The sequence below is a fragment of the Falco cherrug genome, chromosome 11 (genome assembly GCF_023634085.1).
Source record: "Falco cherrug isolate bFalChe1 chromosome 11, bFalChe1.pri, whole genome shotgun sequence".
NCBI lineage: Eukaryota > Metazoa > Chordata > Aves > Falconiformes > Falconidae > Falco > Falco cherrug.
This window is the reverse complement of record NC_073707.1, coordinates 6,834,259-6,861,431: the sequence shown is the minus strand read 5'-3', so window position 1 is coordinate 6,861,431 and position 27,173 is coordinate 6,834,259. Positions and strand designations below refer to the sequence as shown.

At 51.7% G+C, this 27,173-nt stretch overlaps 2 protein-coding genes across 3 annotated transcripts; one reads left to right on the top strand and one right to left on the bottom strand.

The window, feature by feature from the left end:
- Positions 1-944: 944 nt before the first annotated feature.
- Positions 945-22,737, bottom strand: C11H3orf70 (chromosome 11 C3orf70 homolog). Of its 2 annotated transcripts, XM_027808882.2 has the most exons (3): positions 7,018-11,934; positions 6,549-6,690; positions 945-4,120 (listed from the first exon to the last, which is right to left on the bottom strand). In XM_027808882.2, the coding sequence occupies exons 2-3, from the start codon at positions 6,580-6,582 to the stop codon at positions 3,564-3,566; spliced, it is 591 nt and encodes a 196-aa protein (XP_027664683.1). In that variant the 5' UTR covers positions 6,583-6,690; positions 7,018-11,934; the 3' UTR covers positions 945-3,563. The 2 variants fall into 2 exon arrangements, with proteins under 2 accessions (XP_027664683.1, XP_055580101.1); XM_055724126.1 differs by lacking the exons at positions 6,549-6,690; positions 7,018-11,934 and adding an exon at positions 22,425-22,737.
- On the top strand, positions 22,598-24,105 carry LOC129737095 (translation initiation factor IF-2-like). The gene is made up of 2 exons (XM_055724127.1): positions 22,598-23,163; positions 23,759-24,105. Exons 1-2 carry the CDS (start codon positions 22,598-22,600, stop codon positions 23,844-23,846), a joined length of 654 nt encoding a protein of 217 aa, XP_055580102.1. The 3' UTR covers positions 23,847-24,105.
- The last annotated feature ends 3,068 nt before the right edge of the window (positions 24,106-27,173 follow it).

Below are 27,173 nucleotides of genomic sequence, written 5' to 3'. Positions count from 1 at the left end.
ACCTCTCTGGTACTGGGGGGCAGAGGGGGCGTGCTGGCTGTGAAAGGGGGCTGCAGGGGGGACAGGATCGGTGTGGTGGGTGCTGGCGGTCGGAAAGGTTTGTCTCTACTAAGCTCACCCCATCTTCCGCAGCACCGCCCTGCGCAGTGTTCCCTGCCCGGCAGCACCGTGGCTGCTCCGCTCCCACAGCTGTGACCCAGTGGCGTTTCTGTACTGTCACCTTGGGCTTCTGAAACACGCTCTGGATCCTGCCCTGACAATGGGTGTTATTGGCCTGGTGGCCGTTATCTCGCCTCTTCCCGCCGTTCATTGTCACTAGCACTTGGGTGTTTCGGGTCCCACACCCACAGCAGCAGGCGCGTTGCTCTCCACGCACACAGAGCTGACGCAGAGGTGGCTGCCGGTCCGTGCAGAGCTGAGGGGCAGGGGCAGGAACACAAAGCTGTTGTGCAGAGCCCACCCCTCTGGGGCGCAGCGCCAGCACCGCGTGGCCCGGGGCCGCTGTGCCCGGTGTGCTCGCCGCCTTCCCACCAGCGTTCGCGACTACGGAGCCGTGCCCCAGGCTGATGCTTCCAGCCTGCAGCCACGCGTGAACCTGGCCAGAGGCGAGGCCAGGGGCTACGGCCTGCTGAACTCTGCCAGGCATCAGCCTGGGCTCGCAGCTCTGTCCCCGCTGCCCTGCCCCCCGCCTGGGGCAGCTCTTTTTGCAGGCGGGTGAGAACTGGGCCCTGAGGCTGCCCACCAGCCCCAGTACTAACCGGGGCCCAAACCCAGCTGGGGCTGGGCCTGGTGTGCTCCACCTGGTTATTACATGCCTCTGCCCAGCACTGGGTGGGTTTCAGGTGCCACCATCCGAAGCTGTAAGCGACCCTTCCTTTGCTGGAAGCACCAGAATGTTTCACCCTAGTACGGAGGATACAGAGAGAGTTAGGACAAGCAGAACCTCCGTTGTTTAGTATTTTATTAAAGAAGAAATATACACACCTCTCCCTGGCAGAGTGGAGCAACGAGCCCAGGGCACGTCTCTTACAGCACGTCTACGCCAGTGTTTGTGCAAAGAAAAGAAATCACGTTTCTGTGAGGAGCGTGTTTCTGAACTGGGGCGCGTGATGGAGCACAGTGAGAACCCACCGCTGCGCTGGCTGCTGAGACGCCGTCCCGCGCCAGCCCTGTCCCGCACCAGGCTGCTCCACTGACGGTTACAGGTACCACAGAAGGAAGAGGCAGCTTATTGTGCTTAAGACATCTGAACAAATCCTGGGTAGGAGACAACTCACAGCTTGTGAATATTGCTAATTACTTACAGTTAAGAAAGAATGTATCCTGACGACAGTGACAGGAACCTGCGAGACCGCAGGAGCTTACGGTAAGTCTGGGTCATAACTACCCCGCTGCACTTCACGACGCTCACAGCCGGTGCCCCCGAACGGGAGCAGGAGGTGGCTCCCGCTGGCTGGCGAGCATGGTGAGCTCGTGCCCAGTCAGGGGCTCCTGGTGCCCTTTCCTGGGCTTGGCACCGCAGCGAGGGCTAGGGAGGAGCACCCTGTCCTTGGGAAGAAGCCCCCTGGGGGGGTGCAGCTGCTGCCCACCCCGTCCTCCCAGGAAGGGAGCTCAGACAGGCCAGGCACGCGAGCGAGCTTTCCAACTCTTCGCTCAGATTACAATTGAAAGATTAAATATGAATAAATGCTGTAGGTTTATACACAATGCTTCCTTCTACCTATGGAATGTGTCTGAATGGGCAAAAGACACTAAAACGTTGTTAGAAACCTTAGTTAACTGAGAAAGACAACCCCGCACTTAATAAATAAATAAATCCTACTGTTTTACTACGGCCTTCGTTTAAAAGCCCTCAGAAAAACAGTATTTTCAGGTGCCTTGTGAGAATATATCTGTTCATGCAATGGCCCAAGTTCCTCATTTAACAAGCATTGCACTTTTTTATGTAAATCATCAAAGCTATAAAACCTATTATTTTTGTCTGAAAGTGTTAGTCTAAAAAGGACAGTATTACTTTATACCCATTTATGGTAAACTCCTAGCCCACGCGCATGTGCACACACACACACACTGTTGCCTAAACATTTTCTAAAGATACTGATTACAAAGTGTATAAAATTAGTAATACATTGTCAGGATTCAGTGAGAGATGAGCCATCCTATAACACGGACTATAATCTAGTATCGATCACTAAACTGTACACATTTATACAGCCTTATATTCACCAGTGACTTCTGAACGTAAACAGCAAACACACAAACTCAGTAATGCTGTTAAAACCACAGTTATTACTGACTCCAGCTGCTTCAAGCTGACTGAAATCTGAGGCCGATGTGTTTGTCAGGCAGGGCTGAAGCCAAAGGGCCAGCACGCCAGCTCGCCGGCAGCGGCTGCTGGAGGAGAGCCCTGTTCAGGACCCGCTCCCCAGCCGGGCGCCAAGGAGCCGGAGCCAAAGCTTCCTTGGCCCACAAGACTGACCTGGGGCTGTTCTTGAACAAGCACGGCACCACCGAGCCCGTAGGCCACCTCCCGGCACTTCCACGCTGTTCCCAAGCTCTGCCGACACAGTGGTGTGGCTGATAAACTTTTTGTTACTCTTCGGGCAAACGCAGGCCCTGAGGCCGTTTGGTCCTGAGCGCACGTGTCCGGCACCGAGCAGCACAGGAGGAAGCAGCAGGCAAAGCTGAGGGCGGATTTTGTGTGTTTGGAGGTAGTCACTTCCTTCGCCTGTCATTCTACACCCCGGTCTGGCATGGTATTGGTTAGATGCCACGCTTCATCTCTGCCTGCTCCCCCTCCTGCCAAGCTGCAAAAGCCAGATCCCCTTCCCGAGATCCACGTAGAGCAAAGGGACCAGCTGGATCCAGGCAACTGATCCCCCATCCGGAGCAACAGCTGCCTTCTCAGGAGATTCCAGAGCCTGATCTAACTCAGCAGATGCTCGGTGCATAGCCTGGAGAAAAGTTGGAGGCACTTTGTGCATTCTCTAGCCTGCCATACCAACCCGCTGGAAGAGCGGTGCGACAGCCTCCGAGAAGGGTCGCACCAGCACTGGAGAAGAGGATGGACAACGCGCAGGGCCAGACAGAGACGGAAAGAGCCTCTTGTTGCCGCACCTCGCGTGGCTGTTTGAGAAAGAGTAAGGGCAACTTGGTTTTGCTGCTCGCAGGCATGCTGCACCAGCTCCCCCGCTGTGCTTTGGAGGCCCACTGCAAACATCCTGACAGGTGGAAACACCTCGAGTGGAACGTCCTCGTAGGAGAAGTAGGATCTGATGTAACCCAGACCAAGGAAAGGGCCTATTTCAGCTATAAAAGTCTGAAGATTTATCACTACCTTATGTGCAGACGTGGGAGATCTGATCAGGCTGAGAACGTGTTAAAATTGCTCAGGCTGCTGCTAGTCACCAGTATGCAAGTCCTGTGACCACACTCCCATGAGGAATCCGAAATATCAAGTGCACTGGAAAAAAAGGGATTGTCAGAAAAAACCGAAAATATAAATACTACAAAAGCAACATTACTGAGTGGGAAGTGGCCCGCTCTCACACCAACACGTCGGGTCACACAGTGGTTTCTATAGTCTCAATCACTTCCATTTCGCACTGCGAGGGTGACAAGAGCGGGCACTCGTCCGGCTCCCAGCTGCTATCCGGGCTGTAATCTTCTTCTGAACTGAGCTCGGCCACCCCCTCTGTGTCCTCGTCACACGACTCCATGTAGTGAACCCCCACCGCATTGATCCCGGAGTCCTCGGAGCTGGAAGGGGACGAGCAGTGATCTGGTTTTGGCGTATTGCTCTCTTTTGTGATTAAGGCATTGCGAACGGGGACTTCCTCGGGCTTTACCTTGTGGGGCACAGGGGGAGGCTGCCTCTGCACGTAGCACATCTTCCCGTTGATGCATTTCACGCGGTAATTGTCAATGAAGAGGTCTGCGATCGTGCAGAACTGCGGGGAGTCAGGGGGCAGGGGGGGCTGGAAGACGGGCGCGAACTTCAAAAAGTGTTCGGTGAGCGAGACGGAGATCTGGATGGTGTTTGTAGCCTCCCGAGGGCGAATGGGTATTTCGGTGCTGGGGAGCTGCTCTACGGGTGTCATGGGCTGATAGACGTATTTACCTGTGGGGAAAACAGAAGGGCGGTGTTTAAGGATGATCCTTCAGTTAGAAACACACTGACGACACGACGCTTGCCCTCGGCCATTGACAATAACCAACGGTTCCTTGCAGCCAGCAGCTGCCTCAAGGTGTTCAGTCCTCCCCTCCTACGCATCCTCTGATCAATCAACTTCAGACAAGCATAACCCTCCTCCTCCCGGTCCTGCTCCTCTCCCTGCCCCTGCCTCAAAGACATCTGTAGGACATCACTAACTCTGGAAAACTAACTCCAGGGGCACCGCTCCAGAGCTAAGTGGGACAGACTGCCTGCACCCCTTCCTAGGGGAAAGAAAACTGAAAAGATGCTCAGGGAGTTGTTTGGAGGTTTTTTTCCACTGAACACAGAGAAGTTCTAGCTTACTCCTTCGCTACAATGTTCAAAATCTTATTATATTATTACTGTTCCAAATTACAATTAATGTCCCTGCATGTGTTTCCATGTTCTTTTTTTCTGGGGACTAAATCGTGTTTTTCTGTATTATAAACCAGAGGTTCATACATGACTGCAATTAGAATTTGAAGGCAGAAAATAAGGGAATTCTGAAGCCATATAAATGCTTTTGGCATCTTGATTATCTGGTTAAGTAGTAAGAAAATAGGATTATGTTGGTTATATAGAGCTGAACCAAGTGTGAGCTGAAAATCTTTGCTGAAAGAGCGAAGAAATAAATAAAAGAGCAGAAAATCAGTACTTTGTCAGGAAAAACTGAGAAACCTGAGGCTATGCCTGAGACTGTAAAATGCTGCATTTTATTTGCACGAAGCCTCTGAAAAATTCATGTCTCCCTAGGGGCTCATACGCTATGAAAGCACGAATTTCCAGCAGACTTGCAAGCAGTGGGGCTCAGAAGAGTTTTGATGCACGAGTTGCAAATACTGCTTTGCAAAGGCTGAAAAAAAGTATCAAAGCACCGAAGGACCATTTTGATGCTTGAAGCTCTCCAGGTGAGGAGCAGGAAGCTGCCGAAGTCCTGCTGCAGGAACGATTCCGGCTGCGCTGTGGTGAGAGCTGCCCCCTGGTTTTGTGTTAGCAGCTCGGAGGTAGGTGCAGCCCGTCCCTTCGGAAAACCGGAGCAGTGACTGCGTGTCTGCTCAGGGAGCTGAGCAGGGCCCAGGACAGCAGCAGCAGAAGGGCTGTCATCTCCTGAAGGATGGACTCACTCGCTCCCGCCGCCATGCCTCTCTGCAGTACAAAATCCCCTCCTCAGCCTGGGAATCCATCCGTGGGAAGGGCCCTGACCCTGCACGTTCCCCGTCGGGATGGCAGCCGGTGCCCCAGCCGCCCGCTGGAAGCGCTGGCAACGGGCCAGGCTGAGACCCCGGCTGGTGGCCGCAGCAGCCCGGGTGCTCGACGGCTCTGCCAGCGCCGAGGAGCCGGGGCCCACGCACCGGCTGTGCTTCGCCAGCCCAGCTCCGGCGCCAGCAGGGGAAGGCTCCAGCGCTGGGGAAGGGTCTTCCCACCCCGGCTGCTCTGTGGCGTTGGGAGGGGAACGCGCGTGGAAGTCGGCTGCGCTTCTCCGCTGGATCTGCAGATGCCCACAGCGGAAGGGCAGGGAGAAGAGAGGAAACACGGCAAAGAGCACGGAGCCCGAAGGAGAGCCCCGGGGAGCCCCGGGGCGTGGGAGAGGCACGCTGCCAGGCCAGCAAACGCAGCAAGCAGGCTCGGAGGAAGGAGCACCAGGCGCGCCCAAGAGAAGAGCCCACCGAGTCGTGCCATGGGAAAGAACAGCGAGCCAAGCCAGACTGAGAGCAGCAAGACGGTGGCTGCAGGAAAGAACATGTTGTGAATAAATCTGACCAGCTCCCCTCAAATGCCTCATCAAGCACTTTTTTCCTGTGATCTGCGGAATGATGATTGTTAACAAAGCCACTGAAAAAGCTCAGTGAAAATAAAACAAGCTTTTTTCCCCTCCTGTTTAATTACGGCCGGATGGCAGAAAATACAAAGCCATCCTCTGCCCTTGCCATCTTCCCAACATCCCACCGCCTCGCTTCTGAACTTGCTGTGACTCAGAGGAATTAAGCACTAGCATCAAACAACGCAACGCTTCAGCCGCAGGCAGAGCGGAGCCCTTCCCGCGCCGGTGCCCTTGGGAGCGGCAGCGCAGGGATTTCGGTCCCGGCAGTCACCGAGGGATGGGGTCCCTCGGGCGTGTTTCAGACCTTGCTGACACAGCTCCTCCGGGCAGGTGGGCTCACCTCAGCTCCGCTGCAACAGCGGCTGCCCATGGCTTTGGGCCACGGTCTGGCCTCCAGAAATCCTTCTTTGAAATTAGTGAACGTTAAATATGCTACTGTCTTGCAAAGCCACACAGATGGCTGATTAGAGTGCTGCTGGTTGGAACAGCATCTGATAAAATTCAGCTCACGGAAACAGAAACGCAGCCTACCCTCGCCTGAAACCACGGTGCTGTACGTATCCATGTGTTTGGAGGGATTCTGTGTGGGCTCCTATTCCGTTCCATTGTCAGTGAAAGAAAAATTTCTCAACTCAGTTTTGTGCCACCTCTCTTGAAGTGTCCAAGGCAGGCCCTGGTGAAGATTTTAACAGGATCAAGGTTAAAAAAAATACCAACAAAACCAAAAAAACAACCACCCCCACCCCCAGGTCTCTGCACAACGGGACTATATTTTTCCACTTAAAATAGTCACCAGGTGCTGGCAGAAGGCTGGGGGTGTTGGGAGGAGCAAGCAGGGGATTTAAGCCAAGGTAGCTTACAGCATGGACATCAAATAACAAATCTTTGATTCATCGGTTTGACGACTTAAAAAAAAAAAAAAGAAAAAGAAAAAAAGAAAAAAACAAGTTGGGGCAGGGGGAGATGAGGTGTTACCCCGGAGCTCAGCTGGTTGTTTTACCATTGCAGCAGCATGTGGTAATTCTCTGCGTGTTTGAAAACTGCCCTGCTGGCGTTAATTTCAGGGTAGAAGCAAATGGTGGCGATTCTGCTCACAGAGGATTTCAGCTCCCCGTTTGTGTGACCTTCCAGAGGCTGACACCGTCTCCTCACGTTCCAAGGACAAACTCTGCCAGGGTAAAACAGGAATTGCCCAATGGAAAAAAGATTTTTCTACATGAACAGATTTCTGCATTTCTTTAGACTTCCGGTACAATTTTGTTTAGTTTCAGCTAGTTTTAGGGCCAAGTTTGTTTATTTTAGACAGATTAAACTTTCTGGTTTAACACATGACCCGGTCCCTCCTTGAGGGGTGCTGGTGCTCACAGCCTGGGGCACGGACTCAGCTGTGGTTATGGCCTCACAACTCCTTACCCCACATAACACACGCAAACACTCAGCTGTGATGCATCCAAGAAAAATAGATGCAGAAATGAAAAATATGATCATCCCCTCCCCCTGCAGCCTGCAGGATTGGCAGGGGTGTCTTTTTAACAGAAAATTATCCCAAAAGCACAAGTCCCCAAGTTCTCTTAAAATACATCTTGGTCTGCTTGAACTCCCACTGAAATAAACAGCAATATTTTTGCTGACTTTAAACAGCTGGCAAAAGTCTATGACGGAATAGTATTTTGAGCACCTATTCCAACACATTCCTTTTAAATATGCTAGCATGTAATTTATTGCCTATTTATTCCAACCAAGTCAGTTGAAGAACTCTGTAATCGAGCTGCACTGATGAATGCTCCTGTAAATGACAGTTTTGCACAAATACAGATGCCAGACGAGACGCTGCACCACAAGTCGTTTCCTGGGTCACTTGCCACCGCTGCCTCCGCGGATGGCAGCAATTCCGTAAAGGAAAAATACCGCACGTGCCAAACACGTGTCCGAAAATCAAGCACCGAATTCTGAGAAAAGCAGTTTGCTGCATTTGCAGAAGTTTGGGACGCTCTGGAGCACTGTAATAGCAGCTATGGAGAAGTGTCACAGTTCTAGCTCCACAGTTCCACCACCACCGTGGCAAAACGGCTCGGAGGAAGCAGCAGCCCGTGCCTCTCCTGGGTGCTTAACAGGGAACGTGTGAAACCAGGCTCTGCCAAAACCATTTTCATGATAAGTCTCAATTACCCATGACAGCCATATGTTAAGAGACGATACGATGAAATGCGAGACAATGAGACTTCAGGAGCAAGGGTGCAGGCTGCGCTTAACTGTCACCGCCGGGAGCCTGTGCCGGTACCTACACTTTCTGCTGCTACATGCTCGCAAAGCGTGATTCTCCAGGAACACTGCATCTCTTTGTCGGGCCTCAGCGACAGTGACAGCCGTTTGTGCACAACTAAAAAGGACTGATTGTTTCTCCATTTCTTCATTATTCAACTGACCCTTGCCAAAGCCCCAAAAAACTAATCCTCCAGAGAATTAGCATGCAGTAAAGCCAATACCCAACTGCAAAAGAACTATTCATATGTGTCTGAGGAGGTAAGTACTGGGCAATGCTCATCTTCCTGCTTCTCTGTTCACAGAAATAGGATTTTTATTGCCAAATCAGATGGATGCTGTTCACCAGAGCCCTGGCACCCTGCCGCAGTGACACCTGCCAGCAGGTTAAGGCAGAACCCAGCAGAGCAGTGAGTTGTCATGACCTGCAGATCTTGAGCAAACTCAGGCAACTTGGAAACTTTTTCACCCCCAAAAGCAAATGCACACTGGGGTGGGTGGGTGGGTGTGTGCAGAGAGGGATCAGTGTAGCCTGTCTGTGGCACTGATTGCCAGAACTACGTGGGTGATCGATTGCAAGCTGTACTGTAGTGTCTCCTGCTTACAAAAAAACCAAGTAAGAGCCTTTACAAGCCAGCCACGAGGTCACTTCTTTCTGATTCTTTGCTAATTGAGCAGTCTGCATGCATCCTCACCAAACAGACACAGCAGCAATTTCCGTGGCTAATACAAAATAACTTAACCATGAAATAAGCAGAGGTACAGCTTAAAGATTTTATTCTCTATTTCCCTTCGTCTCAGCATTCTAGTTTACCTCTGACACTCATTAATGTGCTTGGCATATTAAAAAAAAAAAAAAAAAAAGAATAAATCCATCTTTCAGTAGTGAGATTTCTCATAACGAATTCTCAAGTTTTACCCTCTCAAAATGCTGCCTTGAAGGATTATTTTTATTTCCTAATAAATAACAACGTGAATTGCGCTGCACTTCAGAAAGTGGTAAAGATAGCTGTGGACCTTCCGTTGTGGATCCTAAGACTCCAAGTCAGCGATATGTACCATGCAGATTTGTTTGCACGCAAGACATTTAGACGTCTTTTAACTGAAACATAAAAGCTTTTTTCATAAGTATTCTTGCCCCTGCAGCTGCTTGGGCAAATATTTCTACACCCTCCAATCTTGCCGGCTCATCTACTCTCCCAAGATCGGTGAGGTTAACGCAGAGCTGCTCGCTGCACGCTATTTACCGTCACCTGGCTCTGTTTAACCAGCACCGCTGAGGAGCTGCCTCCGTGTGCCCCAGCCGGCTGAGCACTGCGGTGAGAGCACCCAGCCCAGGCGCCGCTGGAGAACCAGCGCTCATCCCACTGGAGATTTCAGTGCCCTCGGCTGCGGCAGATGCTTCAGAGGGGCTGGAGCAGGGACCCCAACCGCAGGGCAAAGCATGTGGGCTGATGTTTAGGCAGCTGCTTGTTCCTACCGCAGAAAGGTGCACGAAGGGCGTGTGCAGCTGGTTCCCATGGTTTAACGGCAGAGAGCTGCTGGTTAAACGCGGGTGACTTGTTTCTGCCCGAAGCTACACCTTTGTAACGGCACCGGCGACCTTCTGTTGCAAAGTCAGGTAGGTTTCTCACTCCAGCTGTGCAACGCCCTCCTATTGCCGCACACAACCCTGCCACAAAAATAAGGTTATGGGAGAAGAAAATGGGTCCCGCTATGAAGAACATAAACAAATTCTAATTAAATACCACACAGCTTTGAAGGAATGAAGGCAAAGCAAGTATTCATAATGCATGTGTAACAGGAGACAGTATTAGCTTGGAGGGACTCTGCAGTATTCCACAGGGAGTTCACTGCACGGCTGCTATTCTACATCTCTCTCTGCATGGGGAAACCAATGGATCAGCTTCTCAAGCTCTGGCTTTCTTCATAGCAAAAGATGGAGAACTACCAAGCGTTCTTCCAGCAGGGTTTGTTTCATTTCTCATCAGTGTGGCAGGAGAGACAAGTCTGCCTCTTTAGGAAGAGCTGACTGGATGCACACCCTTCTGACGTCTAAATGAAGCTGTCTCGCAGGTGATGACAGCTACAAGCTGGAGTAGTGTGCTGCTGCCTGGATTGGCACAGTTGCCCAAGGACGGCACGTAAGCTGCCAAACACCCAGCTGGTTTTCCAAGATCTCAGGATCCCCGGGGTGGTGGGTGGCACAGGTGGCAGACAGTTCTGCCACAACAGACCAGCCTGGGCTGGCCCCAGCCCCTGCGCGGGAAGGGACTGGGTATCATCTCACCACTGACAAAACAAAGTCGGGGCAGACGGTGGGTTTTCCTCCTTTGCAGAGTAAAGCAAGGCAAGGCTTGCTGCTGCAGTCTGGAGATGTGTATTGACAGGCACTCAGCACCCTACGCCTGCTTGAGGTACCCACCACACTTTTTTTCAGAAGCGTTCAGCAGAGTAGAAGGGTCATCTGGAAGTGTGACGCTGGTCTGCACACCTACACGGGGACGCTGCCTTCCAGCCCCACCGGCTGCAACAGCAAACAAAATGACTGCCTCCGCTCTTCCTCCTTCTTTCTCTCTCCAATTATATGCACAGCTTGGAACAACAAACCTTTGCAAACAAAGATTGCCCTAACCATAAATATTCACCAAGGACTATAATAGCTTCAAATTACACTTTGCTTAGAGCACAGTAATAGCTTTTCCAGAGGGGCAAGAACAAATGGAAGGAGAAGTCCGGAGTACATTTACAGATGGCACATGTAAAAAAAAAAAATTAAAAAAAAAATTACTGCTAACCCACTTTCTATTGCTTTGTATCACACTGAATAGCCACCATGTCATATCTAGCAAAACATCATGGGCTGCACTGGGGATGTGAGATGTGGAATAAGGCACCAGAGAAAAAGAAAAATGTTTCAGGACACTGAGCCACTGTCAGATTTACAGTACAACCCCAAGTAAAGCTGAACTGCACCACTGGTGGTTATGACGATGCATAACTGAAACGCTCATCAATATTGAAGGACCCTCATAGATAAAGATATGCAACACCTTAACGCAAGAGATATTTTTGCCCTGCACTTCTTCCAAGCAACTTTGAAAAAGCATCAAGATTGTTCAAACACATTTCTAGTGCAGGGAACGTGAAGAGCATCCTGCACATTTCCAGTACTTCTGGCATAGCTAGGAAGGCACAGCAAAGGATCGTAAAAAAGACTCCAAGGACACAAGACAACTCTGCAAAGGCACACCAGTTACCCCACCACCACAAAAGAAGTCATGCAAGAGGGCCTTAGCAGTTACACCAGCAAACATCAGCAAGCTCTGACCTAACAGAAGCCTGCCATTTCAACCAGCACCTTCTCACAGAAGCAGCTGCATCACAGCACTAACAAATCCATCCCCTTCCTGATCTCACCTAAGCACAGAAAAGAACTGATCTAGCAACGTTTCTACAGCGGCTCCCCCAGCAGTGATTTTGTACAGTTGCTAGTTCTCATGTGAAGAAGTGTTCCCTCTTGGTGCTGTATAGAGACAGCTGTGACAGCCTTTGACTTGATGAGCCACAAGCTTTTCAAAGGAAACCAAGAAAGGGGGGGCGGGATCAGAAAGTTTTTCTTCAGCAGATTTGTATGTTAATGCCCATTTGTCTTCATTTGTTTTAAATACAAAAAGGATCACATGGTACACGCTGTGAGCTGCCCAAGCCTTTCAGGGTTTTACGTCTGTCCTAAGAGCAGGTAACTCTTAAATGCAAATAGACCCTGGAGCTTCCTTCCATCATCTCTGCTCTTTCCTCTCACTGCTTACACGGTTTTACCAGGCGTAAAGGAAAAGCAACCCCGAAGGCTTGAGAAATATTTCATGCGGCCAATAAGCCCTCTTAAAAGGGCCATATTTGCTTACTAACCATTGTAAGGGAACAGAATACCAATACCCCAAAAAGCAACCAACACGTGTGTTGTGCAAGGAGCTTGCTCCTTTCAGTGCCCTGTGGGAAGTGCCACACTTAACACGGGTACTGCTAAGGGCAGCCCCAGCACAGCCCCACGCTGCACTTCCAGAACGTGCACACGTGGCAGTGCAGGCATGAAAAGCATGCAGGCACTCTGGGTCACCTCCACAAGGCAGCTTGCCACTAGTAACAGCAGCTAGGTGCTGGCCATCACAACCCGAGCTCTGAACCAAGGGTATTTGCCTTCCAACAACCCTTTACAGAACCACCCCCAAGGGAGAGAACAGTCGCTCTTTGCACGGTTCCCTGAAAAACTGTATCCCCCAAGTTATGCTAGATATTTTTGAAATTCAGTAGAGAAAATAGCAAAAAATGGCTCAGTGCTAAATATTTATTCTACAAAACCATCCCTGTGCACCATCTGCTCAAGCTTCAGCATCCCATCATTTTCACGCAGACAGGCAGTGTGCTGATATGGTAACAAAGAAGGATAAGCACAGATCAGTGTCAGAAGCTACCTACAACCCCATGGCGCTTCCTGGCACAGAGAAATCACAGGCACCACAGACAAGTTACAGCCGCCTCCCAGGTGCACAGTACCTGCTGCAGGAGGGCACCCGCGGGCCCCTGTATGCGATGGGAATGTTCTCCTGTGAATTCTCAAACAAACAGAACAGCTCATGAGTTCTTGAAGGGGAAGTCCTCTCCAAAGGACTGTACCACTCAAGAAGACCCGTGCTCTGCACTGACAGGAGGCAGCTGAGGCAGAAGGCTGCTTTGTATAGATTGGAATAGAGGCATCTTTATGGCTCCAGCCTGGTTTCCTGGTGGGCCAACAGGAGACCCTGGCGTAGGTGATGTGCCGTACCTGTGCTGCTCCCGTCCTGGTGTCAGAGTACAGGGTCTCCTGCTGACAAGTCATCTGCGCGGTGGCCTTACCAGGGTGCGAGCCTTCGGGCTTGACAAACACCACATTGAACTCCACTGCTGGGAACGGCGTCCTTATTATCAATACGGGCCATTCTTTTAACCCTCCTCCTAGTGCTTCTCCTGCTGCTGATCTACACACACCTTTGTTCAGACTTCATTCAAACCAATCTTCACATTTCTAATACAAGCCTCTACAGAACCCGCTTCTGGAGAATGTAAAGAACGGCTCTCCCTGCTTATGCCCAAAATATGTCTAGAGCCGAAGTGTGCAGGTGTGGTACCAGCCCTTCCCTTGGAGGGCTGTGGGAGCCAGCAATGCTCTGCATGAAAAAATAAAAGACCAAGTACCACCCCTGGCGGTGCGGAGGCAGGCCACCGTGTCGCAGTGGGCAAACGGCTCGGAGCAGCTGGACAGCGCAGGTGGGAGCAAACTCAGCACTTGCTGCTGCAGCAGGGTGAGCAAACGCAGGCAGAGAGGTAAAAGCATCACCCTTGGTTTCACACCAGGAAAGCCAAGACCCCACAGTATCAGCTGGGGAGCGCCAAGGTCTAGAGGCAGAGGGTAGGGGAAACAAAGACAAAGGTGAGTCCCTCTTTTGCCTGCCCTGCCTACAGACAGGTGGACTGCAGGAGCTGATCCGTCCACCCTGGCACACCTGACGGTCTGAGCCTTTCACCAGGGACAAGCAGCACCTGTGAGTGAGTGAAAACACCTGGAATGTGGCTCCAGATCAGCAAAGCACTGAAATCCAAACACCACAGGCAGCTACACGCACAAAACGTGGAGCAGCCAAGCACCCTGCCTGGAACAGCTGCAGGTCTCTCCAGCACCGGCAGCATGCGTCAAGCAGTGAAAGGGACAACGCTCTTGCTGGGCACAGCAGGGAAAACGTTCTAGGGATGGGTACAGGGAGAGAAGCAGAACAAGCAGTTTTGAGAGCACACATGGGCTCTCAAACTCCACAGCCACCAGCAAGAACAAGAATACAAATGGATGCCTCTTGTTGAAATTGTTTTGCAACATAGGTTATGTATAAATTCCAACTGTTAGGTTGCCAAAATTAAATTACGGGTATATTACAAACAAGGCTCAGTTGCCAAGCAATGAGATTTTACTTTCCCAGTAGGTTTTTGACTTTCACCTATGTGAATATACTCAACTATTGGCAAAAACGTCTCTAAATTGCGCTAACTGCACTTGAATTCTGTTATCAGCCACTACATAAAAATTGATTAGTGGAAGAATCAAAGTCATTATGAAAACATACTCTGTATCTTGTGGATAGATAAATTCATGAAGGTGCTGGAATAAAAACCACAATACAATAGAACAGGGTCACTTTATGTGTGGAGAGGGGGGAGAAGTGATACATATATATAAGGATATATATATGCACTACCTGGAATCCAATCTACTGTCAACGAGCTTTTTACATTAGTATAAGCCTGTGCCATCCATCAACAGCTAAGCCCACACTGTCACAGCTATCATTCTGGAACATCTTACAATGCTTGCGAGTAAAGCATTTTGGTTTTTGTCCTTTATAGAAACAAAAATTTCTGGTACAGCCTTATCAATGTGCAGAACTGAGTTACCAAGGCTCGAAGTGAGTCATGAAGTGTAAGGCAGAGCTGGTTAGATTGAGAGCCATTACATAAACCCCCCCCAAGGTGTCCATTCTCTACAAGCCCAGCTCTGCTGGTTGCATCAACATGAACAGCAACAAAACATATTCTTGATGAGCGCACAGGCGCTGCCAGGCAATGTGAGGTCCTGTGCCAAGTACCCGCCAGCCCTCTTCAGAGCTTCCAGCAACCTGAGCGCACGGACAGCTCTGGAGAGCTGCGGGATGGAAACCCCAAAGATTATAACCTCAGGGCTCAGTTTGTCTCATAGGGCAACGCAAGACAGATATGACCACGGGATGCAGTTTAAGACACACGAAACATCCACTGACAGCCACAAGAGCAAGGCGAACGTGCCAGAAGGCACTGCAGCCATACACTCTTGCATTTAGGTGCTCAGAGTAAGCACGCTCACAGACTCAAGCTGGCAAACAGATTTCCTCACCTGCAGAGCCCAGGAAGGAAGCTACACGCTTACCTCAGGCACTGTACTCCAGTACAAATTTTATCTTCAAGCTGCTACTGTGCAGTGAGAACAGTGCCTGAAGCCTTCTACCCAAATGAAGACCTGTGAGCAGGAGCAGAGGCTCAGCCTTCACCACGAAGCTGTTCAGACCTTCCTGAACTCACAAACAAATGCACCAGCTGACTGGACGTGGCATTCATGAACTTTTCCTTCAGAAGTACTTGCTTCCAGTAGGAAACATCCACAGCCTCATCATTTCACACCTGTTCTGAGCAGGCTTCATGAAAACAGCAGGTTAACCCTTCAAGCAGCTTCAAGAGAGAGATGTCCTTTATCTGCAACTCTTGGAGGCTCTTACTAGCAGATCATTTTGGGCAAGCAGACATAATTCTCTGTGAATTACGCTCCTCAGATGGACAGACAGAGGTATGCAGCACAGCCTCATAGTCATGCATGACAAACAAGGTTTTCTGGCTGGCAGAAAGTGTTTTGGTACACAAAGCCCCTTTTTCTCAGGACTTTCGGAGCAAGAAGCGCAGTGATTTCTCTGTAACTAGAAGAGTTAGTCTGCAAGATATACTTACAGCAAGTAACTTGAATTCAAAGATATTCCTGTGGTCTATTCCTGTTAAGCGGTATCAGGGGGTTTGTTAATAATAATAATAGCAATAATAACAGAGCATGCATGTCTCTAAACATAACTGCATTGTAGTAAGGATCGCAAAACGAATGCCAGCAGGTTCCTTCAAATGTGCTGATGTTCCCACAGGGTATGATGAATCTACACGTGGGTTCCCTTTCTGAGACACAGCATCAATACCACATTCATACTGTGATTTGCAGATTATAACAAAGCTGTACACAATCCAGGTCCAGAATGGTGCACCCATAAAAACCAGCAGATAAGTGTTTTCCCTTGGAGTAACACTTCAGAATATATTAAGCTGACATTCTTTCCTTCATTGTGTACGTCTTTGTGAAATGAAGTTGGAATATCAGAGCCCTTCAAAATACAGGTGAAGGGAAGATCTTGCACAGCCACAGGCAGCAAAGCCTCATTAAAAGTTTTTTTCCACTGCAAGCTGAGAAATCCCCCTTTCTGCGGCTCTTGCCTGGTGCTCAGCATAATGCCTTGTTTGTGCACAAATGTTTTGTCCAGACATCGGACTTGAACCGGATGGACGCTCAAATCCTTTTCACAGCAAAAGCAGATGGAAAACGCCTGCTTCTCCTAGGATTTGCAATCATCCTCCCCCCAAGACAAGCCATGTTTTCAGAGAACACCCAGCCCCAGAGTTCATAGCCCCACTGCTCCGTTCACAAAGAAAAATGTATGAGCTACTCTAAATAATTCAGACTCAGAATTTAGAACATAAGCTCGTTACAAATCCCTTTTCACGTTTATCCAGCAACTCAATCATCAGAACACAGTTTTGCCCTGTGGAACAGCACCGCTGGGAATTCAAGTTGCCGTCACCAGGGCCAGGCTGGCTACTTCCAGTAAGGTCCAGTACACATGACCTGCCGCAGGCAGAGACACACGGAAACCACTGGTATGCTACTGCCCTGTTGCTCTCTCCTGGACATGGCAAAGCGTTTCGTAGCCACCAAAAAACAGTGCAGAGAAAACCCACCAGAAAAAATGGAAGGTTTTTGGAGATCTACAATGTACGCAACGCTGCAGGGCACCCCGGGGCGTGTTTTAGGATCCCCTCCAGGGCTGCAGCTGCTTCTCTAACGTGGAGGGATCAATAGAAGCTGGCTGGCAGGAAGACACGACTCCTTTTTAGATCCCCAAGCTCTGTCACGACGCACTTGAATACCTTCAATAACCATTTTGGCTCACTTACCAGCGGTCTGTTACAGGAAAGAAAGGCTGCCTTGCCGAGTCCCCGCTTACGGCTCCCACAGGCTGACTGGGCACTGAATAATTACACGGGCTTCAAAGATTGTCAGAGCCCCTGCTGATAGCTTCTGTCGCTCGAGAGGTGGGAGAGACACCACAGCAACGCTGCTTGTGTGCACTGAGCAACTCGTATTATGCTGCACACATCACTGCGTAGCGGGGGAAAACACCAGCACCTGGCACGTGGGGCCAGGGTGTGCACCCTGCCAGAGGACAGGCAGGGGATGCGGTATGACACAGTGCCACAGCCTGCTCTCTGGAAGAGGTATAATCAAGGCTGGCCTTGACCGAGAGCTCTCACCAGTTTTGCGGGACAGAAAACACATTTTTTATTTTAAAATGTTAAAAATAAAACCACTGGTATTTTGAGTAGAGAAGAACGTAAGAAACAAATATCTGCTCAGAGCACACACAGGTGCAGTGACTGTACTGATCTGCTTCATTCCCTGGCAGCAGCTGTGGGAGACGGATCATCGCCTCCCACCGCCCCAGCACACAGCAGAGTCCGGCCGCAGACGCCAGGCTGTGACGGGCTGCCCACCGCCGGGGGACCTGCAGGCACCCATAAACCAGCCACGACGAGGAAGCGATGGAGCCTGCTCTGAGGGCGAAGAGAAACCCTTGTCTCCTCATTCAGCAGGCAGATGAAGAAGAAATGTAAATATTCTGCATCCCCAGCATATGTGCTGGCACAGCCAAAATCAGAGAAGTCCTTGTCCCCCAAACCACCCAGAAAACACACGCCCTTTGTGGCATGCCACCATCATGTAAACCCATTTTCTCCTCCTGGCCGAGAAATGACAGTTTCTTGGGTTTCTTGCCAAGCCTGCCTGACCTCACGCAGAAGCTGCCAGGTCTGGATCTAAACTCCGGGCATAACAGTCCCATAATTACGTGATGCACACCAGGGAGCAGGAACCTATTTCAAGGCACACCTGCAAATGTTACACACCGCTTAGCAAAACGCAAGGGTGGGGGAGCACTTGTGGTTTTTAAAACCTATACTGCCACCACAATCTTTTTACGTGTCTGAGCCTAGCAACTGTTTTCCCTTTCTGACCACCCAACAGAGACCTCACAGCTTCCACCCATGCTCGGTTTGTTTTCTTGTAAGCAATCCAAACAGCTGAATCTCACTAAAGTGGTGGAACTGAAATTTGTTTGCTGCATTTGTTTTTCAATATAAGATATGCAAGAGGCTTTATGTAACTAAAAGCCTGCTTTTTTGATGCTGAAATGGGGAAAAAAAAAAGAAAACCACAGAAGGGCTAGTGCAAGGTAGCACAACTACCATCTATTGATACAACTGCTGTGAAAAGAGTATTGCAGAACCATTATTCATTACGTATTTTTGTTAATCGCAGCATAACATACTGAGAGTTTTGCAAGGTGTTTGACATAATGCAAGATATTCAGATTAAAAGAATGAACACAGTTGTAAGAGAATACCCTGGTTTTGCATTGTCCAGGGATGAAGCCAATCTTGTAATTCTATCAAGTGTGATGCTTTCTCTGGTGAGCTAATTCTTAGGAAGTAAAATTAGCAAAACACAGCCAAACTGCCGCTGTCAGGACAGATGTAACCTCACAGATCTGATCCCCTCTGACAGAAGCAGGTACCGCCACACAGCCAGCAGCCTTGCTGACAGCATCAGTGCAAATCAGAGCCACAGTGGAAATCCAGAGGCGAGAAAAGGAAGACAGACACCTTGCCGCAGCCCTGCCTCCGGCGCATGTTTTCTCTGACTTTGGAAAAAGTAGATCTGAGTAATTTAAGGCTTTCAACCAGCATCTAATAAACAAAACCCCACAAGGCTGTCAGAGGGGAAGAAGGTGAACAGAGGGCTGTCACCCTGGCAAGGGGAATGCACGCAGGGACAGACTGAAAGCGCGCAGTGCAAGCAAGAGAAATGTGTAACAGGACAAGCATCGGGGCTGAAGTTCGAACATCTCTTGGGCCAGCACCTTCTTCCCTGCAGGGAAGAGGACTCCAGAGGCTTGAGCCCTCCTCCCGCATCCACATGGAGCCAGGAGTTGGCAGGCGCGCAGATGTCTGGCAGCACACAGGGGAAGGGTGCTGTGGTCACCTATTGCAGCAGGACATGAGGTGCTGCCTGCTCTCCTGGACCCCCTGACATCCACAGAGCAAGGTGTCTCCAGTGACACCCAGTGCACCCTGCCAGCCCTCGCCTCTGCAGCCTCCCCACGCTCACCGGGGCTGCACATTTTGCATGCGCCTGTTCACGGAGGTTTTAGTTGGGTTCAGAGCTCCCCAGGCACGAGGGCACATTAGAGAATCATCTCCCACCTCACAGGGAAACCTGCTCCCCACCAAGCCCGAAAGAGACTGAAAACGAACCAAAATAAACTCGCAGGCTTAGACACAGAGTGATACAGATACCCACAGCACCTGAGGTTCCAGAGCTGTCTGGATACGCTAAACACTAAACTCTATGATCTCGCCTGCCAGCTATTATTGCCATTTTACGGACAGAAAAACATTGGAGGTAGAGAGTGCTTAAAGTACTGCTCACTTCAGAGCATGCTAACAAAAAAGGCTTTGGGGAATTCAGACTAGGTTCTTTCTCAATTATTACTTCTATAGCCAAGTTGCTCTGCCATGCTAAATTGCTTCTGTCACCGAAGTAAGCAGATGTGATCCTGAATACACATGAGGAGACAATCTATTCATCGTCGCGGTGGTGAGTTTTTGTAATTTTTCAGTGTAAGCACACTTTAGCCAAGCTGACATTCTTCAGGACCTTGGACACTGATGGAAAATAATACTTCAAAGGCCATTTTAATTGATGTAGAGTTTCCCATACCCCAATACAGCTCTTAAGGGTTACAGAAAACCACTTTCAAGAACAGTCTGAGGATTCCCAAGTCAGTATTACGGCACTGCGTTTATAAAAGATAACTCCCAACACTGTTTAATTATAGCTCTGACCTCTATAGAATTGTCCATTATAGGCCTCATTCTTACCCCTTTTAAGTCCAACTCAACCCATTCTGCTGGAGCAGGATACAAAGAGATCCTTAGCTCTGAAATTTGCATCAGGAAATAAGAGGGCAAGAAGGGAGCACACTTCTTCATGCTTTCAGATGATTAAACAGGAAAATTAGGTACATGACTGACTTCCTTTAAAATCACAGTTTCACGGGGCAAAAGTATCTCCAAGTTTCCTTAGCCATAAAGGAGGAATTCAGAAGGAAGTCTGTACTCCTTGCAAAACCTAGAATTCGTTTTAAATCTTATGGTTGCCACAGGGAAGCTATGGGTTGGATGGGATCTCAAGCGGTCCTTCCAAGTGAGAATCAGCTCTAACTCCTAAGCCACACCAGTCTAAGCCTTCCCTAAGGACCTTCAAGGACCACGATTCCTTACCTTCCCAAGTACTCTGTTCCCTTGCTTCATTTCTCTTCCTAGTTAAAATGTTTTCTAATATCCAAACCTAAACGTTCCTTGCCACAACTAAGTGATAACTGGTTATCTTCCAAGTCTGTGTAGAGAACTAGAACACAGCTTTCTTTGCCAGCCTAGCTCTACACTTTGCAAAGCTCATCTCCCCTCCCTCCCTCCCTCCCTGAATCTTTTACAGCCCAAGCAACCCCTTTGCTTTTGCACCCCCTTGTAAATTATATTTTCGAAGCTGATCACTGCGATCTCCTACAGAACCTCCACAATTCTCCTATGGCTTTTTAAAGTGCAATGCTCAAAACTAAGCCCATCAGTTTGGTTTCATCATTACCGAGCTGAGGAGACTAATTAAATTGCATGCTTGCAATGCTCCTGTTAATGCATCCCCAAGCGAAGGCTTGGGTTCTGGTTTTGGATTTTCTACCACAAAGGCCTCCTGCTGCTGACGCACACTCAGTTTTGCGATCCATCCTAATCCTCAGATCCTTCTCTGCAATGTCACTTCTCCAGGTGTTCCCAGCTCCGCACTTAACCTCCCCTTCCCCAGACCATCCCCAAATGACTTCAGGTAACATCTCCAGTGTATAAACACCATTTTGAGCTCTGATCCTGTACGCTAGAGTGCTTATCAGCTCATATATCTTGACGATGACCACAAATAACTGAGGCCAGAGAAATTTAGGAAGAGTATATCCAGGTCATAACTTGTGTCACTGAGGAAATGCCCATGAGCCATCCACGTCCCTGCGCAGCAGGTGACTGTGGCACCTTCTCACGCAGACAGTTGTGCCACCACACAGTCCTCACTCCAGGGCACAGGAAAAAACCATTGTTCTAAACTGATTTCAAATGAACCCCAAATCAAGGTGAAATTCCTAGAACGTGTATTTAAGTAGGCGCTCTCATCCAAATAAAAGCTGGCTTTCTAGGCAGGCCCTTTTCTCCATTAGAGCAAAATGAGCAGTAAGTGCGTGTGAGGGGGACTCCACGGAGGAGATTGACTTGAAGGAGAGATGGCGACAGGCCGATGAGGTGGACGGGCTGCCAGGAGTCCAGGGACACCTCCAGCAGCACCAAGCGACCCTCACCCGAGGGTCTGACTGTAACCCCGGCCCCCGGGCTCCGAGACGCCACCCAGGCACGCAGCCCCATCACCATCTCCCGACCCCGCACCCACGCGCTGCTGGAAAAGCCTGCTCCTCAAGGCTCTGTGCGATTAATTATTCATCAAACTATGTTTGGACATCCAGGGTTCAATCCCGGCCTCCGCGGTTACACACATCAGCACCCCGAGTACAGACATCGAAGTCGTTACCGGGCGCCTTTTCGACAGAGTTGGCTCGACACCGGCTGCTGCACCGGGCACCACCTGCTCCGTGCATCCTCCAGCGCTGCCTCCTGCGCCTCTGAGGAGCCCCGCCATGCCGCCAGAGCGGCCCCAGCCCTCCCTGACGGGGGTCACCCACGGCCCGCCGCCCGCCCCGGGGTCCCGCCGCAGCGGGCTGGGCCCCGCGCTCCCCGCGAAGCCGCCGCCGGCCGCCCGGGCAGGGAGCGCTGCGGGCCGGGCCGGGGCGCTGAGGCGAGAGGGGGGGGCGCTGAGGTGAGGGGGGCGCTGAGGTGAGGGGGGCGCTGAGGCGAGGGGGGCGCTGAGGCGAGTTGGGGGGGGCGCTGAGGCGAGGGGGGGCGCTGAGGCGAGTTGGGGGGGGCGCTGAGGAGAGTTGGGGGGGCGCTGAGGAGAGTTGGGGGGGCGCTGAGGCGAGTTGGGGGGGGCGCTGAGGCGAGGGGGCACGGCGCGCAGGGACCGTGAGGACCGCCGGGACCGCGCGCTCGCTCACTCACAGTGGCACCATCCCAGGTGGCAGCACCAGTGCAGGCGGAAGCAGCGGCCGTGGCTGTGGGTGGCGCAGAGCGAGAGCCCGTCGCAGGGCTGGAAGTCGGGTCTGCCCGCGCAGCTGCGGGCCAGCGCCTGAGCCTCGTCCAGCTTCTCGCTCTTCGCCGCCGCCGCCCCGCTCATGGCGCCGCCGCTCCGCCCGCAGCCCCCGCGCCGCAGCGGCCAGGAGGAGAAGGAGGAGGTGGCGGCGGAGGAGGAGGAGGCGGAGAAGGCGCCGAGCCGCAGCGGGGACCGCCCGCCCGCCCAGCGCTGCGGGGGGCAGCGCCGCGGGCAGGGCCCGGCCGCCCGCCCCGCCCCGCCCCGCCCCGCCCCGCCCCGCCCCGCCCCGCCCCGGTGCGCGGAACACCCGGGAGCCGGGCGGTGGGGCGCGGGTGCGAGGCCGGGCCGGGCGGAGGTGGGGCCGCCCCGCCCCGCCGCCCCGGCCGCCGCCGGTGCCGAGCCGCTGGGAGATGCCGGCCGGCTCTCAGGGGCGTCCCGTCAGCGGCGGGAGCGCCCGGGCGCGGGCAGCCAGCGGGGCCGGCCGAGGCAGCCGGGCTGCCGGCGGAGGCGGGCCGGGAGCCGCGGGCCAGGGCGGGCGGAGCTCCCCTGGCCCCGCCGGGCTCGTTTCCGGGGGCTCGGCACCCTCCCGCCCGGGCGGCAGCCTCCGAGGAGCGCCAGGAGGAGGAGGAGGGCGAGCTCGGTGACACGGTGAGGTACCGGTGACCGCTCCCGGCGCGTCTCGTGGCTGTTTTAGGGCCCAGGTGGTCCCGGCAGGGCCAAAGTCGGTGGAGCAGGAGACCGAGCCGCTCGCACCCGTGGCCCTTGCGCAGCCAGTGCTGGTTTTGTCTCCTGTGCTTCATGCTACTTCCTCCCTGGTCATCCCATCAGGAGAACCATTTCTTTCTAAGCACGCAGTGGTTTTGAAAACACTGATAAACTTTGGCTTCCATTTTGTAAAATAATCAGGAGATACAATTCTGGTTAATAATGGTATGAAATTCTATTGTTATTTTCCAGTGATCGTATCTTTATGTCAAATTTGGATTATGCCAAGTGTGGGTTTTTTCTTGAGCGGTGGCTACATTATCTGGTTTCCGGAGTGTAGTGGTGGGCTTGTTTCCATGTATGTTTGAAAGTAAATTGTGTTTTTATTGTCCCTGCTCAGTAGTAAGAGAGTTGAAGTCAGCTTTCTGTTAGAACAGAAATCTAACTGCTGATTTTCATAGTCACTTCTCTTTGTGCAATACCTAATAGCCCTTTGTCAGAAGTAGTCAAAAAATACTTATTTTTCTGTGTTCTGCAGAATATTCCCAGATCGTCCCTTTGGTGTCTGTCCTAGGATAGATCCCAGAGGTGTCTCCATGCTGGACACCCTCTTGAAGATGTGCTGAGAGAATCATTAGCTTCTTGCCAACAAAACCAGCTCAAGAACAACAAAGGTGCAGGTGCATTGCTGTGATCAGCTATGCACTTTATGGGTAAAACCAAGGGATATGGGTCATAACTGCACAGCAGAGAGCTGCACCGAGACTTCGAACAACCTCTGAGTGTCGCCCCCGACCTGCAGCACAGACCAGCTCACCGCAGCGCTGCTGGCGTCGGTGCTCAGCCAGGCATGAGGCTGCGGCCCACCGAAACAGCACGTACTGGTGAGCAGCTCCTACCCCGCGCTGCCCTGTCCTCGGTCAGGCTGCCAAACCCGTTTGCCACATGCATTTACGCAATATTCCCTACCTGCACACCCACAGCACCCTTCCTCCTGGAGCAAAGGCGCTGGAGGATGGAGTTTAACCGGCCGGATGGTGCAGGACTGGCTGGGGGAAGCCTCTGGCCTGTGTTGTGACGGAGGCTGCACAGAATGCTCCTGCTGGTCCCTTCTGAACTGAACCCTCCCTTTTGCTGGGAGCAGGGACGAGTGCTGTGCCTCGGCAGATGGGCCAGACGCCAGAGCGGGAGGGCTGGAACACTCACCCACAGTACACCCGGCTCCTTTCAACGCCACACACGCAGGCAGCCACACGTACCTGGCCTGCTGCTGCCCTTCTGCCCTCCCATGGGCCTGGGCAGTCTTTCACTCCCTCCTGCAGCATCTCAGTGCCAGGCGAGCCCTGGGCACACACGACCGCATCCCAGCTTATGCCCTCACCTCCTGGGACCTGCAAGTGGGGGCTACAACCTCTCCCTCTCAGCAGGCTGGTTGCTCACAGCTCAAGGGAGAGCTTTTCGCCAGGCTGAAGGGACGTTTCTGGGGCTGGTTTTGATTGCTGGGACAAAAGCAATCGGAGCTGGCTGAGGGTGGCAGGGAGGTTACACTGCGCCTCAGGGATGGGACCTGTTAAACTCAGCCTAACTGGGCAGGAGAAGGGGCTTTGAGCCCTCCTTGGCACTGGTCACCAGGGCTGAGGGAGCTTCTCAGGGCTGTAGGTTTTAAACCCCTCCGGGCTTAATTGCACCAGAAAGCGAGTTTCCTGAACTGCTCCTCAAGGCTTGCCTGCCTTTGCTTTGTGTCCCACTGAAATATGCAAACATTCAAGACCTTGCTCAGCTGTTTGCAAGCAGAGGAGAAACTGCAAGATCAGGTGTTTCTTTGACACTGCCCTGTTGTCTTCCTGTTCCCTGGAGCCCACCAGCAGCAAACAGGGGGTGCAGCTCAGCTCCCACGAGACCCTCAGCCCAAGGAGAATGGCCTCTTCTACTTGCTGGCATGAAGCCCTGCCTTGCTGCCACCGTTTCACCTCCAGAGCTGGTGTCAGACCCAGCCTAGGCTGTGAAATCACTGCTTGTTAAAAAGAAAGAAAAAAAAAAAAAAAGGGAGGTGAGCTGCGTGTTACAGAAATGGGTGTGGGTGCTTCTGACAAGGCTCAAGTGCCCCGTGCAATTTGGGCATGTGCTGCAGGACAGCACTTCTTCGCACGCTATAAGGCAGAGAGCTTTTCGCCTCTCTTTGAAGGCCCAGTGCTGCAGGGGACGCTGATCAAAGCTAAAGCAGTTCTCTCCTTTGGTGCACTCCCATTCTCCACTGTTTTGCAAAATGCCTGTGGCTGAGCAGTTAATGGAGGCATCTGCTGCACTGGCAGAGTTCACTGACTTAATTAAAGACATCTAACAATTCTGCAGCTGCATGTAAGAGACGGCAAGTACTCACAGGGCTGACACTGAATATCCTCAGCACCGAAAACAAGCATCCCCACTGTGCAGAAAGCGTAGGTACGCAGCCAGACACTCACATGAAAGTAGAAGCAGGGCCCAAAGATTAAGGATGGACTAGAGCCAGCTTGCAACGTGTCTCACCAAGGCCTCACAACACTGGAGAACTGTATGACCTCAGGTCACGCTCACGTAGCTCAGAATGGTCACACTTGCAACAAGTGAGCAGAGCCGGGGACATTCCTCGCCAGTAGGCATGGCTTTACCTGAAAAACGTTTTTAACAGGTATTTTCTCGCTGAGTGAAAATAAGACACTGGTCTTTTAAGCTGGTTTAAAAAGACAGGTTGGAAAAATAATTCGTACCAAGTGGTTAACAAGTGCTCCTCTGCGTGGGGCTGTGTTCTCTCCCTGTTAAATGAAGAAACATTTCACTCATGGGCATTATTTCTGGTACCACTGGGTATTTGAGCTGATGAGGGACTTTGCAAGTCTGTTATTCTAACCATTTACCAGAGAGGCTCACAGAAGAGGCTGGTGCTTTCTGATTAGACCGCACGTCAGCAGACACCAAGGGCTCTGAGACGGGCTGCTGAGCACAGGCTCCTGCCCTGCAGAGCTGAGGGCCATGGAGCTGCGGTTGCCCTTTGACGTGCTCCCACCCTGCTGGGAGCAGAGCTGCTGAGAGGCAGGGACACCCACGGGGTCCTGCCAGCGGCTGGGAGCATCGCGCCTGCCCCTTGGAGCTGCGAATGCAACCTCTCGCAGCAGCAATGTCACTGCCGGCTGGCTGGGCGCAGAGCAGACCGAACAATCAATGCTGCGCTGCTTTGGTCGATAGAAATTTACAAATGAACTTCTGTCAGGAGAGGCATCGCTAGCGTGAACTGCCCATACTCTCAGTAATTTTTGTGAGGGAGGTCGGAAGGGGAACGGGCGTATCAAATGCACCAGCACAAACGTGCTGCAGGTGAGGAGAGGTATTTTGGCCACGGGGTAAAGGCTGGTAGGTCTCCATATCCTGCGACCAGCATCTCTCCTACAGAGGAAGGGCATGCCCTCTCCTCCGCAGCCTGCTCCTGCTGCAAGGGGAATTGCCTTTTCCCAACTCTTCCCCGGGATGGGTGAACGCCCGGCACGAGGCACGGGAGAGGGGATGTTAGCTTGGGCAGTGTGCGTCCAGAGCTGTCCTGCGGGTGACACGACAGCCGCCAGCACCAGCCAGTGCTGTTGTGTAACACGTCACGCGGAGCCTGCTCCACGGAGGCAGTGCTTCACCTTCGAGCAAATGCTGGGTTGCTCTCGGATGTGGCACACAAGTGATTTGGGGGACACCACAGCCGTCTGCGGGGCCTAGAGTTAGCTCTTTCTCTGGTCCTGCAGAAAAATCTTTCCCAGAACCGGGCCCTTGGGTTGGCTTGTGACTTCTGAATGGATTCCTGCCCTTGGTTTTGCACTCTCACTCGCTGAAGGACAGGGGCAGATAAAGGGCAAAATAAGACATATTTAGGAAAAAAGCAGCATGCGGTCTTTTCAGACACAGACTTCTCCACAAACAGGAAAATTTATCTA